Below are 14838 nucleotides of genomic sequence, written 5' to 3'. Positions count from 1 at the left end.
TATAACATTATTAAATCAAATAAAAGTAAGGATGAAATAGAGATAAAGTTAAAACTAAGAAAGGTTAAATTACTATTAATTATTATTATCATCAAAATAATCGCTTTAGAGTATTTAAAATTTAAAAAGAAATTATTAAATTATTTAAATATTTTTAGTTTATAAAATACTTCTAAGGCTTAAACAGAAATAAATAAACATTTAACTTAAAAAAATATATTATATATATTTTAGATAAAAGATTTCAATTTATAAATAAATAATATAAATCTAATTGGAATTATTATTAATTTAACAATAATTATTTGTAAGAAAATAAACAATAAAATAATAAATTATATTTATTTTCGAATAATATTTTAGAAGTGGAAAAATAATAAATTAAAATTACTTAAAATTAAAAATAAACTGTTCATATTGAATGAATTTAGTAAAAGATTACATAATAAATTGAAAGCATAAAAGAATAATAAATATATTGTTTTAGAAAAATAAATAATAATATATATTTTAGGAAAAATAGTTTTTAATTTTATATTATTTTTTAAATTAAGATTAAAAATTAGACTAATAAATATTTATATTTAATGTTCTTTTTATGGAATATAATAATATATTTTTATTATTTATTAAATTTATTAATCAAGAAATAATAAAAGATATAAAATATTTTAAAAAATTAATAATAATATATAATAAATAAAAAATTAATTGCTTATTAATTTATTTAAAATTATCTTTTATTTATAATTTTTATTATTTAAGTAACTTTATTTTTTATTTAAAATTTAAAAAGGTATTGTATTTTTATTAATGAATAAGCAGTTTATGAATGTAAAAGATGTAATAAATACACTTTCTAAATATAAGAAATTTCAATTTAGAATTATTACAAATTGATATAAACTAAATATTATTTAATGAAAAAAACATATAAAATAATGATCATGATATTTCATAAATTATCTGCATCATTTCTATATGAATAATTATATTATTATTATTAAGCCTATTAAATTCTTTATTATCTTTATTAATCTTTAGCAGCTTATATAAAAATAGCTCCGCTTACACAAGCAGCAATAAAGCAAACAATAATAGGGGTGAGTCCAACCAAGCAATAAAAAAGTATATAATAAGTCATTGCGAGTATATGTAAATTCCCACAATTAGGATCATCTACTACTGTTATTCCAATTACAAGAACTAAAATAGTAATACCACTCAAATATGAAAAAAAAGAAAAAGGAAATTACTATTTTATAAAGCTTAAATATATAAAATAACATTGTCAAATTAAAGTTTATAGCAAAGAATATTAATAATGAATATGCGATTGCTTTTGACCAGTTTATAAAGATTTAATTATCACATTCATAATATTTTATGTCGCTTGAATATGTTAAAAATAGCATTCCGAAAAATATTTAAGCTGTTGATATAAATATTAAAATTAAACCCACTTTTTTTAATGTTTTTTCACGTAATATTTCAGTTTCTTCATTTAACCTTTATTATTCAGTAAAATTTTCATTTTAATTACTTACTAAAGGCGTTCTTTCTGTTTTCTAATTATTTTCTTATTTTTATTCAATGTTTTGTTAATTTTAAATTATTTCTTGTTGTTGCATTTTTTATATTTTTTATTTTTTATTTACTAATATTAAAATGTTTTTATATGTATTTTTTTCCTTCAAACCCTAAAAAATATACATATAATAAATTAATTATTAATTTTCAAAATAAAAAACGTAAACTTTTGTCTTATCTTTAAACAAAAATAAAATAATATTAAATTTTAACTTTTAAAATCTATTTATATTCAATTAATTAATTTTACTTGAGAAATTAATTAATTAAATAATAGATTTTTTTTTTTTTTCAAATTTAATAAATAATACACATTTATTTCATAAATATTGCCTCAGATTATTAAATCTAATACCCACCCCCCCTCCACCATTTTCAATTTATTTGAAAATTTAATTTTTTTTTGGGATTAACAGGATACAATTCAAATTAAAAAATAATAATATTAAAAATGTCAAATTATATTGCAGTTTTTTAAAATAAAAAACATAAAAAATCATATAAAAAATTATTTTGTTAAAAGAAGAAATTACTATTGCTAATAAAAGTAATCTAAATAAATATTTATGGGCTTAATTAAGATTTTATATAATTAATTTATAAAATAAATTTGATTTAGTTTTAATTTATAAATTTAGATAAAGTTTTTTTATTTACTGTAATCTTTAATTAAAAAATTTACTTATATTATGTTTAGTAATTTAATAAGTTTGGTTCGCTTTAGTTTAAATAAATATAAAATTTGAAAATCTTTGATATATACATATTTTATTTTAAATAAATAAATTAAAGTATGAATTTAATTTTATCAAATAATAAAACTTTAATTTAAAATATTAAAATAAAAAATACTATCTTTTACAGGATTAATTTACAATTTTTAATAATACAAATATTATATATGACAAAAAAATAACAATTAATATATTTTTAAAATGGATTATTTGATTTTAAATAAAATTAAATGAAATTTATTTATATTTTTTTTTATATATTTAATTTTTTTTTTTTATTTAGTGTTTTTTTTTTTGCAATCAAAATAAAAATAAATTTTAAAGTAAAAAAAGAAAAAAATATTTTGCATATAAAATTATATAATAAATAAATAGATATAATTTTTATTTTAATACATATATAAAAAATAATTTTGATTTTAATAAATTTATCAAAAATATATTTCTAAATAAAAAATGCAATAATTATTATTTTTATTATATAAACTATATTTTAATTAATATTACATAAATAAAAAATGCAATATATTATTTCTTAATGGATTATCTATAATATTAAAAAGTTTAAGACTTTTTTCTAATTCATAATCTAATTTAAAACATTAAACCCTTAAAAATTAAAAAATATCAAATATAAAATAAAGAAACTTTATAGAATATTTTTCCAAAAAAAAATAATATTTTTTAAAATATTAATATTCTATTTTATATCTTAAATAGAAAGCAATAAAAATTAATTATAATTTCTTTTAAAAAATGAAATACAGATTATAAATGTTTTTAATAATAATAATTCACATATATTTATTTTATCGTTCAGAGCTATATTCTTTAATTTTTTGAAAAAAATAATAATAATTTTACATTAATATAATGAGTGGATGATGGTTTAGTAAAAAAAGGAATATTGTTTCATATATCTTCAATAGTTTATTTTAATTTGAATATTCTTGGTATTATCTTAAGCTATTATTATATTATAAAATCCATAACATTTCTAAAAAGTAATAGACATAAGTCCATCGATGTAAATTATAAGTAGTTGTTAAATTTTCTTTTAAATATGAGCTTTTAGCATGCTATGCATGAAATTTCAGATTATATATTATTTATAAATTTTAAAAATATTTGTTTTAAAAAAGTTCCGTTTTTTTAATTTTTTAATCTAAAATATCAAACTTAATGAACTCAACAAAAATCAAATTTATTTTAATTACTGCATATAATTTAAAATTCAAAATCTATATAATTAATTATATAAAAAATTAATTTATATTAATTTATTTGTATTATCTTTATAATAACATTCTGAATTCTTCCTTCTTTTTCTTAATGAATCTTCTTTATTTTAGCAATACTTTAATACATTTAAAAATAAAAATATTTTTTTGAAAATTAAGATGGTATATAATTAAAGATATTTTCATTAATAAATACAAAAATAAAAACATGAATTTAATAAAATTATTTTATTTTTTGTTTATCAAATATTTCTAAAATCTTAAAACTGCTAAAATCCTTATTAAAAAAAATTAAGTTAATCTTATTGATTTAATTGATTATAATTAATAAAGTCTGTTAAATTTTAGAATTAATAATTTTAGTTTAAAAGGTTTAATTGATTTGGATAAAAATTTAAAAAATCTTCACGAAAAAACTATTGTTTTTAAATTAGTTAAGTATTCAGATAATTATTATTACTATTTTATAAATCTTAAAAAATATATTAATCTTATGGAATATTTAATTTAAGTTAATAGTTATTTAAATTTAATTAATTTTCATATTTATTAGATTCGTTTGATTAACATTCTTAACTTGAATTATTTATTTCATTTGAATTTTAGTTTAAATTTTCTTTTTTTATTTATTCAATTTTACAGTTTTAAGTATTTTAATATTAAGTATTAAGATTCGCAAATAAAGGTTACTATTTTTCAACCTTATTTTTTTATTGTTGAATATGGATATCTTACAAATTAAGTTTATTATCATATTTTTTAAAACCAGGATTATTATTACTAAGATTTTTATTATTAATTTTATTAATATCCGGTTTATTATTTTCAATATTTTTATCTTCTACATTTTTAATATCATTATTATTATTAATATTGTTCATATTTTTGTTGATAATGATGTTGTTGTTTTCATTTTTATTATTAGACTATTATTCTTGAATTAAATTATTTATTTTAGGAAAATTATAATTTTAATTTTCTTCTTTTTATTCTTGCTTAATTATGGATTCATAAATAAATTTGTACAATTTAAAATTTATAAATTTAAAGCCGAAATCTAGAAAGTCAATTTTAATATTTTATTTAATTTTAATAATAGAGAGTATATAATATTGACATAACTAAAGCAAATCCTTTTTTTTAAATATTTAATAACATTTATTTATTATTTCCATTAATAATTAATCAAAACTTTTGCTATTTTTTTCATAAAAATCATCTCCGAAAAGTTTTAAGAATTTTTTACTTTTTTAAATATATACTTTTGTACAGCTTCTTTTTAGTTTTCTTGTATAGATTGCTTTTTCTTATATTGTTGCTATAACTCTTATATTATTTCTATATTTTATTTTAAAAAATGATTATCTATTTCTATTGTTTAATCTATTTTTTAAATCTTTCTTGGTCTACCTCGATCCCTTTTTAATATATAATCTTCTTTAGAATCTTTGTGCTTGTTCTAGATATGATTATAAAGAGAACTTAATCTGTCATATGATTGTCCACATTTGCAGGCAAATAATTAATTTTTATTTGTTAAAGACATCTAATTTATTGAAAAAATAAAATAATTTTATAATTAAAAGCATTTAATATAAAGAAAAAAAAATTATCAATTAAGAAATTTTTATAAAAATTAATTTATTTATAAAAAAAATATATATATTTTTTAATTGAAAAATATTTATTTAATTTATTTAAATCAGGATTTATATAAAAATAGTAGAAAAGAATGAAAAAAATAAAAATATATTTAATAATAATTATTTTTATAAAATTTAAATGATTTTCATAATTTTAAGAAACTTTTATTGATATACCAATTTTAAACTAATACATATTTTAAAAAATCTAATGATTTTTTACATAAATGTACATATATGTAATAATGAAGTTAAACTTTATCCATTAATTTAAAAAAGATTTAAATTATTTTTATTAAAATATATGAATTTTTAAATAGGATATTTATAATTGTAAATTAAAACATATTTATTACATTTTAACATGTTTTAATATAAATTAATATTTATAAAATCATTATGCAAAAAACTAATCCTTATAAATATTGGCATATTAATAATATATTCCTTAATTAAAATAAATAAAAATAATTGAGAATTAAAATTTATAATCTTTTATTTATAAAGTTAAATCAAATATATAGAAAATATTATATAAATAGTTTCTTAGTTTAATAACTAGAAAGTTAATTATAAAGAATATTAAATTATGTAATTAAATATAATTTTTATAAAATAAAAATTAGAAAATTATATTATTTTCATTTTTAATATATTATTTATTTATAATTTTTTTTATTTTTAATAATCTTTTTTTTTAAAAAAAAAACTAATAAAAATAAGAAATTATTTTTTTTTAAACAAAAATAAAATAATATATTGAATTATATATAAATATATATATAAATAAGAAATTATTTTTATTTTATTTATTATAATAATAATTTATTTATTTATTTTAAATTATATCAATAAAATTAAAAAATTATATTTAGTATAATATTATATAATTTATTCTCAATTAACTTTTGTTATAATCTAACTAAATATTAATTAATTATAAAAAAATAAATTTTATAAAATTATTTTCAAAAAATATAATTTTTTAATAAATATAAATAAAATTATTTTTATTAAATAAATAAATAAACTCTTACTTTTATTATAAAAAATATAACTATTTAAAAATATGGCAGCCCGACCAAGCATAGCAAATGTTCTTAGAAAAAGGTTTAAATTAAAAAATAAATATTAATATTTAAATCTTCAATACATTATTTTGATAATAAAAATTTATCATTTTATTTTTAAATTTATCATTTTGTTTTTTAATTAATTATTTAATAAATATAATTTTTAGATAATCTGTTTTATATTAAGTTGATTCTATTCTAAACTAAGTATTAAAAGATTTGGAGATATAAAAACAAGATGCTGAAAGTTTAAGACACGCATTTAAAAAATTTGATCCTATAAATGTCAACTCAATAGATATTTTAGAAATAGATGAAGTGTTAAAATGTTAAAAAAAAACTATTATTATTCTTTAATTATACATATGTATATATTAAAAAAAGAATATGAATTCAAATTTCCTCCACATATAGTGAAGAAAAAAATAATGTAATATTGCTAGGAAAAAAAACTCAGAAAAATTGATTTTCTTAATGTTTGCTAAATATTTTTAAATTTAAAAAATGAAGAGAGGCTATTATAAGAATAAGAAGAAATAGAATATAGTAAATTAAAATATATATTCTTTTTTAAAATAATAAAAAATTAATAAGTCGATGCATTTGTTGCTCTAGGAGGAAACTAAGATAAAAGTGGATTTGTTAATAAAGATAAAATAATAGAAATAATAAAAAAAGAATTCGATTTAACTATTGATATAGAGGATTTGATAGAAAAAAGCATTAATTCTTAAGAATTGAATTTTTAAGATTTTTGCTAAATTTTTGAAAATGCTGGAGAAGAGATTAAAAGCAAAATTTCTTTACTTTCTGTATAAAATTATATTAATAATAACTATATATATTTAAAATTAAATAGGGATACTCGAAATAAAAATCAAGTACAAGCTTAGGCGAAAAAGGATTTTAAGTTAAGTATAAAGATTTTGAAATCTGGTTTGATAAAATGGAAGGAAAAATTTGAATTTTTAAAAGAATTACCTTTAATTTTATTAATTTATATTTAAAAAAAAAAAAAAAAAACTAATATATATTAATAAAAATATTTTTTATTATTATACTTTATACAAAATAAACTTAAATAACTTTATTATTTCCAATTTTAATAAATTATAATTTTAAAATTAAAAAAAACATTAAATATATATTCACACAAAAAGCGTAAATAAGTGTAAAAATAAAATTAAAAAATATAACAAATTGATGAGCTTTAATCCGAATTAACTTCTTTTATCAACTGCTAAAAATTAGAATACATAAGAAAATGCTCATGTCATATAAATAATTCGAACCTTCATTAATCTGATTAACCTGATCAATAGTAATTATAAACAATACCTCGTTTGACAATTTAATAATTTGAGAAATAATATAAACCTTCTAAATAGATTTTAAGGTAATCTGAAGAATACACTACTTAACTATATTATAATTCAGTAAAAAAAAAAACTATAAAATAAAAAAATTTTAAAAAGGCAAACTCAGCATTTGTAGTAAAAAAATTTCTAAATATGAGTGAAAATAAATCAAAAAAAGTAATCTAATCATATGAATTTTAATATCGTTTATCATTAACTCATACATAATTTTAAAAGCCGCATAAGCTAATTAATTTCTAAATGAATGAGTAATAATAAAAAGCAAATAAATCAATACTTTAAAGAAATTAAGCAGTATAAAATTTTCAATGTGTATATATAATATATCAAATGAGTTTAAATTCTTTATAAAAAGTATTCGAGAATACATAAGAAATAGACAGATTTGAAATTTTAGCTTATTCAATTTAAATATTTGAAATAGGCCGAATATGCAAAAGTGAGAACATACCTTTAATAAATTGGAAATTATCTAATTTAATGATAAATACAGATGAAAATAACACCTTGTAAGTTATGGATCTTCTTGATTTTTACGGATTCGAAAATAGGGATAAAAATGATGTTTTAATTCCTCCCGAATTCGCTAAATAAAAGTAAACATATAACTAAGAAGTAGAAGATAGTTAAGATAATTTAGAAAAATCAAGCGTTTTTATGACTGCAATAATAATATCAATGCTTATAACTAAGGAAAAAACTTTATAAGAAATAATAAAAAAGTTAGATGAAATTATTAAAAAAAAAAGTAAAGGCTGTTCTATTGAAAACATTAACTTTTTTAAAGAAAAAAACGTACTTTGTATGAAAGCAGCAAACTCAATTATTATTGAAGATAAAATTATTTAAAGCTTATCTATGATTGTTAAAGAAATTATAATTTCCACTTTTCATAAAAGGCCTTGCTTTTCTTAAATTTTATATGTTTTAAAATATATTTTCGGATCTTAAGTTCTTGATATGAAAAATTTTAAAGTACTTTTTTATTTTTATTTTTAATAATAAAAAATTAAATAGAATAATGATAAAAAAGTTACTATTATGCTTGAATTAGCTAATGTTTTAATTGATTACTATGATTATTTACATGCCAATGATGAAATTGTGGAATCTAAAAGAATTCTTAAAAATTTTTTTAATGATGACGAACCTATTTTATGTATTTTTTTTTTTTAATTTATTCATATTTTATTTTTAACAAAAAAGATAGTAAATTTTATTTAACTAAAGGAAACCTTATTGCTTCTTTAGGATAATATAAACAAGCTCTTTAAAAATATACTACAGCACTTTAATATACAGATAAAATTAATTAATAAGATGAAAATTATTATATATTATGTAAAAAATTTCATTATTTTTTATATTTTTAAAAATAAAAATAAAAATAAGATTCATAGGTTTTATAAAAAATATGTATCTGCTGGATTAAATTAAACTAATATGAAAGAGCTTTTTATTATATAAATGAAAGTATTAATATAAAAAATTAATACATAAAATAAAAAGACATAACTTGTATATAATATAATATATAAACAAAAAACTATATTTTTAAATATTAAACTAAAAAAGTGGCACTTAATTATATGTGGAAAGCTGATATTTTAAGACATATAGGTTCTTAAGCAGAAGCTTTAGATAATCTAATAAAAGCTTAAAATATAGCTAATAAGGTGCATAATATAAATAGTAGAGAATGTAAAAATATATAAATTTATCTAATTTTTAAGTTTTTTAAAACAGATGCTTAAATACTAAATTTTAAAGGAAAAATTTTAGGGACTTAAGGAAAAATATATTCTTCAAAACAAAATATTTAAGAAGCAATAAATATTTTATAAGAATTAAATCCTTCAGAAAAATATGATCCTTAATGTTGTTTTTATTATATAATATAATATTATTTATTAAAAATAAAAAATAAATAGTAGTTGATTGTTATATGAGTTTTGGGATTGTATATTTTTAAAACGATGAAATATAAAACTCAATAGAAAGCTTTCAAAAGGCTTTTGATATATAATAAATAATAGATTAAAACCATCCTATAAGTATTTATAGATTTATAATTTTAATTAAATAAAAAATAAGATGGACTCATTTTAGAAAAATTATCAAAATCTTATTCTAGATAAGGTTCAATTTAAAAAGCAATTTCTTTGTATGAAAGGGCTTTGACAATTAAATCATATACCGAAGAGCCAGAAAGTAAGATACTAACGAATTATTTAATTTAATGTAATTTATATTTTTAGGTATTTTACTATATAACTTTACGTTGCATTTAGGGGATAAAGGTTAACTATAAAAATCAATTTTAATTACTCAACAAGCTTTACAAAATAATAAGTATTTGATGCCTGTACCTTTATACGTTAATGCTTTGTTAGATATTAATTATTAAAATTTAATTAACAAATTAAAAAAATAAGAAGCAATGAAGATTTAAGAACAGAAAAAATGAAAAAACTTTGTGCTTATATTTTTTTATTTTTTTTTCAAATAGTTTTAATTAAAAAATCACTTATAATATAGATGTATTTTTATGTTAATATTTTGTTATTTTTATATTATCTGATTTATTATAAATCCATAAATATTTTTTCACTAAAAATCTTAAAATTTAAAATTTAAAAATATTTATATTAATTTAAAAATATTTTATCAAAAAAAAAAAATATTCTTTTTAAAAAAATTAATTACTACATTTCATTTTTTCTAATCCATACCTATTTTTTACTTATTTTTTTATAATAATTAATTATCTTGAGGTTAAAATCCTTTATTATAATTAGGATTGGGTTAATAACTATTACTTTGACTATTTTATTGATTTTTTAGAATAAAATATAATATATATTCATTACTTGTTTCCTTATTAAATATTATTCATGAAAGATTGAGATAAAAATTAATTTTACTAAAATTAATTTAAGTTAATATTATTTAAGTCTTTAATAAAATTTTTCTTTTTTTTATAAAAAAAAAAAATAGTTAATTATTAAATAATATTTATTTTGTTAAATATACAGGTCCAATAGGATTCATCGATTAAAATATTTCTTATTAGTTATTTTAGATATAAGGATTAGCTTTCGCATCTTCTTTCGGAACAATATCAATTAAAAAATCAAAAATTTCAGTATTATAGATACAAGCAGCAATGTCATTTTTCTTTTTTTAATATAAATAATTATTATATATATATATATATTATACTTATAATGTCCTTCTTTTTCCTTCTTCTGTAAAAAGCCAAGCTCTATGTGTTAACTCGATAATAAATATTTCGCAAGCTTTTGCAAATAAAACTGGCGCTTCTGCACTTATCATTCTTACATCTTCATCAGATTTCATAATTTTTTTTACTCTTGCCAAAGGAAGTTGATGACCTCTAAAAACTTCAGGATCTTTATGAAATATTATTATTATTAATTAAAAAATATTTTGATTTTTTTAAGTTATTACCTTTTCCCATTTAATTTATATCATCTTTTAATTCTGTAAATTTTTCTTTTAGTTTTTTTTAATGTTCTTATTAAGCTATATCCTTTTTATTTTTTTAAAAATACAAATAAATATTTTAATTTATACAAATGTAAGATTTTCCATATACTATTCTTAACCTTTATTATTGTTTAAAATTTAATTTTATATGTTTTATAATAATTAATCTCGATTTTATTGGTTTGGTTACCTAATTTAATAACATAAAAATATTTTTTAATGACAAAAATCTTTATAAAATATACATTTTTTGTTTCTAGTTATTAATTTCTTAATTATTTCTTTTTCTTTTTTTCTTTTTTTTATTAAAAAAAAATTAATTTTTTTATTTATTTTTCAAAAAATTTATATATATAATATAAAATATAATATCTACATTATTATTTTAATATTTTTATTTTAAATATTTATTTATTATCATTAATTATACTTCATAATAAATTTAAAAAATAAGAGTTTATTTAAATTTACTGATTTTAACTTTATAATAAGTATTATCATATTAATTAGAAAATTAAAAACATAAATATAGTAATAAAGTCTTTACATTAACATTCTAAAATGTGTAAACTAAATTTATTTACACTTGATAAACATAAATGTCGAATGCTTTAAATTTTAGTTAAATTATAATTTTAGATTTATATGTTATTAAAATATTATCAACTTAATTAAATAAAAAATATAAAATAATTAAATCTAAAAATTTAAATTTTTATAGAAAATATATATTAATGATTTTTTATATTTCTTCCTTTTATTTTTTTTTAGAATGGATTGAAATGATAACTTTAAAGCAATTTTTTTTTTATTTTTTATAAGACTGTAAAATTGGATTATAATTTTTAATAAGATAATATAAAATTATTTAATGAATAATAGAAGATTAATATTTATTTTTGTTTGTTTGCCGATATTGTGATTATTTTTAAAATATCCAATTTTATTTATTTAATCAAATCATAATAAAAAAAAATTAAAAAAAGCTATATAAAATATCTAAAATATCCAATAAATATTCTGTAAAATAAAATAATACTATTTATAAAAATTATACTTAATTTTTTTTTTTTTATAATAATAACAAATACACATTTTAAATACATATATAAGTTTATTTTTTATATAAATAAAGAATAAAACCAAAATTTTTATTTAGTAGTAAATGAAAAGTAATAAAAATATTAATAAATATTTTTAATAATTACTAATATAAATTAAATAAAATCAAAAACTTTTATATTTTTCTAATAATTAAATATAAATTAAGATAGAAATTTTCGAATTTAAATATTTTATTAAAAACATTATTTGTTATAATTTTTTATAAAATTTATTTTATAATTAAATATATAATATATTATTTAATGTTATCTGCCTATTATAAATATTTTTTTGTTTAATTTATATTAATAAAAATACTATGCAGATAAATATACGAATGTACTTCAGATAATTTAGATAAAAAATTTGAAAGAGTTAATATATTTTACATAAAATTTTTAAAAAGAATATTAATTAAATATATAATAATTTATTTTGAAATTTAGGGAGATACTGTAAATATATGCGTTCACTTATCTTAAATAAATAAAAAAGCAATATTTGAAATTATAGTAGACAAATATACAGGAATTCATTTAAAAGGAAGTATTATTAAAATATAAAAAAATAGTAAATAAAATTAAAATATTTTAGTTTATTCCTTTCTGAAAGACTAAGGAGATAGTAATATAGTAGTTTAAGCACATAATACAATAGCAAGAACATATCCTATAGTAAGATAAACAAAATTATTCTTTAAATCAATTAAAAAAATAAATATTATTATTTACTTTTAAGATATTCCAAAAAAAGCATATAAATGACAGTACTAAAAATTAAATTTATACATTATTTTCCGTAATTATATTTATTAATAATGGAAAAATTGAAAATGTATAATGGGACAATTCTTGCTATGATCATAATTCTGTATAAAATAAATTTGAATTTTATTTAATTTTTTTAAAAAAAGAAATGTGGATTTGAAGATATTATTGATAATAGAATTGTATATGAAGCTAATTAAAAAATTGAAAAAATTCAAGTAAAAAATAATTATTTAGAATAATAAGAATGCGAAATATCTTCTGTTTAGTGTGATCCTAAAGTATTTGCTTTTTAATATATATCCATATACTTTTTTAATAATTAAAAAAGGTTTATATTTCTTGGCATGGAACAGATTCAAAAGGAAATCATATGAAATCTTCAGGTTTAAGAATTTCAAGATTTTAAGCGTATTCAGGAAGTGAATTTTATTAAAGTTCTAAAAAAGCATTTGAAGATATTAAAAATGATGCAATAAATTATATATAATTATAATATGAAAAATTAACAAATTACATATAAAATTGAAAATATTTATTTTATTCACTTTTTTATATTAATTATTTTTTATTATAAAGTATTATATATAATTTTAAATTATAAAAATATTTTTTTGTTTAGTATAATTAAAATGAATTATTATAATGAATAATTCGATTAAGAATTGGAAAATCATTTACTTGAATTATAAGATGCTTTTATTATTGGAGATTAGGAAAATATTAAAAAATTAAAAAAAAATATTATGATAAAGTTTCTGAAAAAAAAAATAGAGATATTCTAGAAAAAGTAACTATTTTTTTTTTTTTTCAATTTATAAAGTTACTTATTTAATTTAAAGGAAACTAAATAAAAGTAAGAAAGTTTAAAATAATAAAAAAAAGCTAATTTAGATAATTAAAAACTAAGAAAATAACTATTATTATAATAAGAATAAAGATAAATAGAAAAAGAAAAAGAATTAGACGAAAATTAAAAAAGAATAAAAGAAAAAGCTATTTATGAGGAAAAATAACAATAGGAAAGATAAAAGTATTTCTAAAGAAATATTTTAACCTATTTTATTTTTATATAAAAATAAAATAAAGAAAAATAAAATAAGTTTTAAAAGAAAGATGCAGATGTGCAAATACTTAAAACGAACAAATAATTTTAAAAATAAAGGATAATAATTCAAAAATAAATTAGAAATAGGAATAAAAACAATAGGTATTTTTAATTTATTTTAAATTTATATTAATAATATAGAGTTTGGAAGAAGAAAAAAAAAAGAGGAATATAATAATATTAAAAATTAAAAAATTTTAAAAAATAAGTAATTATAAAAAAAAATAGAAGTTTTGTAAAAAAAAACTGCTTAATAAGAATTAGAAAATAAAATTAAAATATAAAATAAATAATTATTTGAAAAATAAATTAAAGTTGATGAAGAAATATAAAAAAATAATGAAATAAAAACAAAAAGAAATAATAGGAATAAAAATAATTAATTTAAAAAAGAAATAAAGAACTTGAAGAAACTTATTAAATTTTCGAATATTAAAATTAATAAATATAAATTAAAAGTGAGTAATTACAAAAAAAAGATATTGAATAACAATCAGTATCTCAAAAAAATTGTTTTTTATTGATTTTTTATATAAATAAAATTAATATTTAAGAAATATGAAAAAAGAAGATAAGTGTAATAGGAATATTTTAATCAAAAAAATAAAAATAAATTAGATAAAATTGAAAAATTGAAGGTAAAAAAAAAAAAAAATAAAAAAAGTAAAGAAGTAAAGAATAAATTAATT

At 15.1% G+C, this 14838-nt stretch overlaps 3 protein-coding genes across 3 annotated transcripts, besides 13 other annotated features; 2 read left to right on the top strand and 1 right to left on the bottom strand. All coding sequences in view use genetic code 6, as the record gives it.

Annotated features, from left to right (window-relative positions):
- Positions 1-465: 465 nt before the first annotated feature.
- Positions 466-522: a microsatellite.
- Positions 523-722: 200 nt separating this feature from the next.
- Positions 723-789: a microsatellite.
- Positions 790-2560: 1771 nt separating this feature from the next.
- Positions 2561-2620: a microsatellite.
- A 65-nt stretch (positions 2621-2685) lies between these two features.
- Positions 2686-2752: a microsatellite.
- Positions 2702-2769: a microsatellite.
- A 1812-nt stretch (positions 2770-4581) lies between these two features.
- Positions 4582-4614: a microsatellite.
- A 1225-nt stretch (positions 4615-5839) lies between these two features.
- Positions 5840-5895: a microsatellite.
- Positions 5864-5905: a microsatellite.
- A 276-nt stretch (positions 5906-6181) lies between these two features.
- Positions 6182-6232: a microsatellite.
- Positions 6233-6377: 145 nt separating this feature from the next.
- Positions 6378-6422: a microsatellite.
- Positions 6423-6509: 87 nt separating this feature from the next.
- IMG5_023020 (hypothetical protein) lies at positions 6510-7245 on the top strand (the record flags this gene model as incomplete). The annotated part of the gene is made up of 4 exons (XM_004039397.1): positions 6510-6609; positions 6666-6827; positions 6876-7093; positions 7141-7245. Coding segments are annotated over 4 exons (585 nt in total), but the record flags the coding sequence as incomplete, so codon positions are not given.
- A 2202-nt stretch (positions 7246-9447) lies between these two features.
- Positions 9448-10260, top strand: IMG5_023010 (hypothetical protein). Its single transcript, XM_004039396.1, has 2 exons — positions 9448-9538; positions 9592-10260. Exon 2 carries the CDS (start codon positions 9637-9639, stop codon positions 10018-10020), a length of 384 nt encoding a protein of 127 aa, XP_004039444.1. The 5' UTR covers positions 9448-9538; positions 9592-9636; the 3' UTR covers positions 10021-10260.
- A 263-nt stretch (positions 10261-10523) lies between these two features.
- On the bottom strand, positions 10524-11374 carry IMG5_023000 (transcription factor hap5a family protein, putative; the record flags this gene model as incomplete). The annotated part of the gene is made up of 3 exons (XM_004039395.1): positions 10524-10631; positions 10694-11073; positions 11132-11374. Coding segments are annotated over 3 exons (729 nt in total), but the record flags the coding sequence as incomplete, so codon positions are not given.
- A 176-nt stretch (positions 11375-11550) lies between these two features.
- Positions 11551-11583: a microsatellite.
- A 2887-nt stretch (positions 11584-14470) lies between these two features.
- Positions 14471-14513: a microsatellite.
- Positions 14480-14525: a microsatellite.
- Positions 14526-14838: the final 313 nt, after the last annotated feature.

This window comes from Ichthyophthirius multifiliis, assembly GCF_000220395.1.
Source record: "Ichthyophthirius multifiliis unplaced genomic scaffold scaff_1120509249684, whole genome shotgun sequence".
NCBI lineage: Eukaryota > Ciliophora > Oligohymenophorea > Hymenostomatida > Ichthyophthirius > Ichthyophthirius multifiliis.
This window is presented reverse-complemented; position numbering and strand designations above follow the sequence as displayed.